At 37.9% G+C, this 5000-nt stretch overlaps 1 protein-coding gene across 1 annotated transcript in view; it reads right to left on the reverse strand.

Moving 5' to 3' along the window:
• The window catches only part of CCDC81 (coiled-coil domain containing 81), an 81360-nt gene that overhangs the window by 35683 nt on the left and 40677 nt on the right, over positions 1 to 5000 (reverse strand). The window contains exon 7 of the mRNA XM_007490834.3: positions 2877 to 2997. Within this exon, the coding sequence (XP_007490896.1) occupies positions 2877 to 2997 (121 nt within the window). The remainder of the gene's footprint in view (positions 1 to 2876; positions 2998 to 5000) is intronic.

The raw sequence follows: 5000 nt of genomic DNA on the forward strand, positions 1-5000 counted from the left end.
CAGGGCAGAATCAGTTTTGTCTTTTTATCACTAGAGCCTAGTGTAGTATCTGGCTCCTTGGAGTTACTTCATAAATGTGTTGCAGAGAAGCAGCTAGGAGGAAGAAGGTCTTGGATCCAAATCTGGCCTCAGACACTTCCTAGCTATACGATCCTGGGTAAATCACTTAACCCCAGTGGTCTAAACTTTAAATGTTCTTCTACCTTGGAACTGATACCTAGTACTGATTCTAAGACAGAAGTTAAGGGCTTAAAAATGCTCATGGTGCTCAACTAGATTCCTCTGCTGCTGAATGAAGAGACTCCCCAAGGCTTCCCCATTATCTTGTCATTAGCCCCTTACCCTCTACCACTCTCCACAAATCCTTTCTTCCAGATAGGCAGGACTAAAAGTTTTTAAATAACAAGGGGCAGTTGTTTTACTTAGTATCAATGTCTTTAAGAGAGCGCTTGTATGAACACGAAGCTTCTCGTTCTCCAGGTTTGGAAATGTATAGCTTACCAGTTTGGGTCAGTCTCCGTGGTGAATAAGGAAGAATCAGTGCCCTGATTCAGAAAAGGATGTTGTAACTTTAGGATAAATGGATATGACAAAAGAGAGAAAAACTAGAACAAATGAAAGAGGAATATGGGAGGATTTGCTTTAGCAATCTAGATACAAATAAATGTTGGTCATCTTGATGACAAAAAAAACAATATAGCAGCAAGGGTAAATTTTACACAGATCATACACTAAATAGCATCCAATAAATCAATCAATGAACATTTATAAAGTGCCTTCTACATGGCAGGCAATGTATTAGACTCTGGTGGCAAAAATGAAATAGCTCAACCTCAAGATGCTTATATCCGCATGGGGAGGAGGTGGAGACACACAAAATATACACAAAAAAGCATACACCAAACACATACAAATCAGATAAAAGACAACTGGGAGCAGGGGAGAGGGCCAATAAGACCTGGAGAAAGGGGGAACTAGGAGTGGCCTCATTAAAGGTGATCCTTGAGCTGAGGCTTGAAAGAAACCCCAGATTCCCAGAGACACAAGAAAAGAGGAACATTTCAGGGCTGGGAATCAAACAATGTAAAGACATGGAGATGAAAATTTGAGGACTGTATATGAGGACCAGAAAGGAGGTCCATTTGGCTTGATGGTAGATCACCACTTAATAAACCTGGAAAAGTAGGATGAGGACAGGTTTTAAAAATCAGAATAGACACAATTGAAACACTAGTAACACTTTGGACAACCGCGTAATTCTTTTTCCATAACAAGGTACTTTTTTCTTTTTTAATCAATTAATTTGCTTAATTAATTAATTTAGAATATTTTTCCATGGTTACATAATTCATATTCTTTTCCCTCCTCTCCTCCTTCCCCCTCCCATAGCCAATGAGCAATTCAACTGGGTTTTACATGTATCATTAATCAAGAACAAGGTACTTTTCTGCCACAGATAAGGTTTGAAACTTTCATCTCCTGTGTGTAATCTATTCATCTAAGGATTCAACTACTTCTTCTCCATCTAGAAACATATTCAAGTCTCCTTTAGCCTTAAAAAAAAAAGACATTCCCTTGAGATTTACAAGAAAGAACACTATCCACATTCAGAGGAAAAACTGTGGGAGTAGAAACACTGAAGAAAAACAACTGCTTGATTTGTATGGGTCAATGGGGATATGACTAGGGATGCAGACTCTAAATGATCATCCTAGTGCAAACATCAACAACATGGAAATAGGTTCTGATCAAGGACACATATAATACCCAGTGGAATTGTGTGTCAGCTACTGGAAGGGGTGGGGGAAAGGGAGGGAGGGAAAGAATATGATTCTTGTAACCAAGGAATGATATTATAAATTGACTAAATAAATTTTTCAAAAAAAAATTCCCTTGGAATAGAAACGCAGAAGAAAAACAACTGCTTGATCACATGGGGATATGGGGATATGTTTGGGGATGTAGACTCTAAACAATCACCCTAGTGCAAATATTAATAATATGGAAATAGGTCTTGATCAATGACATATGTAAAACTCAGTGGAATTGTGTGTCAGTTGTGGGAGGGGGGAAGGGAGGAAAAGAACATGAATCTTGTAACCATGGAAAAATATTATAAATTAACTAATTAAATAAAATCCCCCCCCAAAATTTTTTTAAATAAAATCTATTCCAGCCCCAAAAAAATTCCCTTGAAAACTTCCAGGTCCTCAATCTTTCATACAGTATTTCTTCTATCTTTCACAGTCAAACTCCTAAAAATAAGTTATGTACACTCTTAGTTCCTGCTTCCTATTTTTAAAAATAATCATAATAACACCTTCATATACAAGACTTTACCTTTTATATAATTCTTTAATATTTCATTTGATAATCAAAACAGCTGTCTAAAGTAGGTCATTCCTGTGTTATTATATCATTTTACACAGAATGAAAATAGAAGCCTGCAGAATTAAGGGAGCTGTCCTAGGTTACACATCTAACACAAAGCACAGCTAGAACCTGAAGCTAGATTTCTGTCTTCCAGTCAGTGTGGTGCTGCTCTTCCTACTAGAGAGTAGTGTCCTTTTATTTCTATCACCCTGTCCAGGAGAGTTCTAGACAAAGTTAAGAGATGAGACTCCCAATCTAGCATCACACTGAGGAGGCATGACCATTACAAATACTACCCTAAGTGAAATCATAAAGCAGAACTAAAGGGTAAAGTGCCCAACAAAAATATGGTCTAAACGCAAAGCAAAGCTGTCAAGAGATTGCATTCCTAACTTTGCTTACTGCCATGGGAAATGTTGAGGAGGGGTTAATTACCTATTATTTAAGTGCACTAGGAAAATGCCTTTAAAAGACACCTTTAGGACTCTTGGGGAATGACTCACCTTTCAGGACCTGGAGTCTTTGTACCATTGTTCTTCTCCACCCTGTCTATCAAGTTGATGCCTGTCACTTTGACTGGAGAGATAGCTTGCCTAGCCCGGAGCCTCTTGGCTGAAATACTCTCTGTAAAATGAAGAACAAAAGGAAATAGAAGCCCCTGAAGCAAATTTAAAAAACAAAACATTTTAAATATGAATTTTCCACTCACACCTGGTAAGTAAAATAAACTCCATAATTTAAGGAATGCTGGATTCTGAGGCTAGATGACACACTCATCTTCTTAAACTGTTCTTTCTTACTTACCATTTCATTCTCCAGATCATTTTGCCGATGAATAAACTGAGGCAAACAGAATTAAGTGACACCCCAGGGTCACACAACTAGTAAGTTAAGTGTCTGAGGCTGGATCTGAATTCAAGTCCTCCTGACTCTAAGCCTGGAACTCTATCTAGGTGCTACCTAGCTCCCCCTGGCAAAAAAAAAGAAAGATATTATTGACAAATTAATGGTACAGTGATATGAATTTAGAAGAGGAAAATATTGCTTCCTGTAGGAGTGGTCTTTGAAGGAAAAGTAGGTTGTAAGTCAGTGGATGGCAGGGAGGGGATATAGTCCAGGAAAAAAAGTCATTTTGAGCACACTGGCCAGCCACAAGTCCATAGGAATCACGATGAAACATGCTACTCACCTCCAGAAAGAGAGGTGATGGACTCAAGAGAGTAGAGTGAGTCATAATAAGCAAAGAAGGAAAGGGGGTTGTGGGAATTAATTTCCCTGATTATCCACATGTATAACAGGTTTTGTTTTCCTTGTTTTCTCAAAGGGAAGGGGGAAGAGAGAGGAAAGGGGGGGTAGAAAGAAAAGAATATAAATATTCTAAATAAAATAAAATAAAATTGAATTTGTTGAAAGTAAATTTTGTGAAGAAAAAAGCACAGAGGCCATAAGACACAAGCCATGGTGGTATAAAATGAATGGATAAATTCAACTCAAGTGGAAACTACTTTCTATAAGGGAAGCAGGAGGAGCTGGAGATTGTGGAGAGCTAAGAAGGTTCAGACTTAATTTTTTGTTGTGTGTTTATTGTATAGGCAATGGGAAGTCAGGAAAGGTTTCTGAGGCAGAATGTAAGTTGATAATAGTAGTTGTGGATCATAGAACCTTTCTTCATCCAATATAAAGGCAGATTCTCTATGGTAATTATGGTTGTTATGCAATCATCTCACTAGAGGTGTTTAAGAAGGAAAAAAAAGCCAATGAAAGGATTTTTAAGTCTCACGTTATTATTACCTGATCTGAGAACAAAGAAGTTTAATTTTAAAAGCAAGTTAGGCAGAGTGGTGACAAATGAATCATGGAATTGCAATACTTCTCATACTCTTCCTGAAAAAACTAGGAGCTGTAAACCAAAATCGTGGTTCAACCATCTTCTAAAGAATTTCTTTGCTACCATTCCATGCTACCATTTGCTACCATTGTGACAGACACAAAGAGGAAGGGGGACAGGGAATAAAATGCCCAGGTATATAGTGTGTGGGACCTATCTAAAGAGCAAAAAGGGCTTCCCCCTGTCCCCCACAGTTCCATTTACTCTGCATAAAATTTTCAATGGTATATCAGAATCTAAGAGCTCAAAGGGATATTGAAGGTCATCTACCCCATCCATAGAATAAGTTTTCCCATTTTTTTAAACCCTTACCTTCCATCTCAGAATCAATACTATGTATTGGTTGCAGAAGAGCAATAAGGGGACAATGAAGGATAGATGATTTGCCCAGAGTTACACAGCTAGTGTCTGAGTCCAAATTGGAACCCAGGACCTTCCCATCTCCTCATAGAATAATTTTTAAATAAATTAAAGCATTACACTTCTGGAAAATCTAGGTTAAAGGGCAATTTTAATTCAAGACTACCCACTATCATCTTTCAACATCATAATATGCATCATATCAGTGAAGGCTATGAGTAAAGGGTCAAGGGATAGTTGGTTTAGACAATGGTAGAAGTGGAATAGAGAAAAGGATGAACATCCAAGTATGATGAAAGCAGAACTGGGTGTGTTAGAATGGGGTAATGGTTACCCAAGCAAAGCAGGGAACAGTTTATGGGGCTCCGAATATTAGACT

This window comes from Monodelphis domestica, chromosome 4 (genome assembly GCF_027887165.1).
Source record: "Monodelphis domestica isolate mMonDom1 chromosome 4, mMonDom1.pri, whole genome shotgun sequence".
NCBI classification, from domain to species: domain Eukaryota; kingdom Metazoa; phylum Chordata; class Mammalia; order Didelphimorphia; family Didelphidae; genus Monodelphis; species Monodelphis domestica.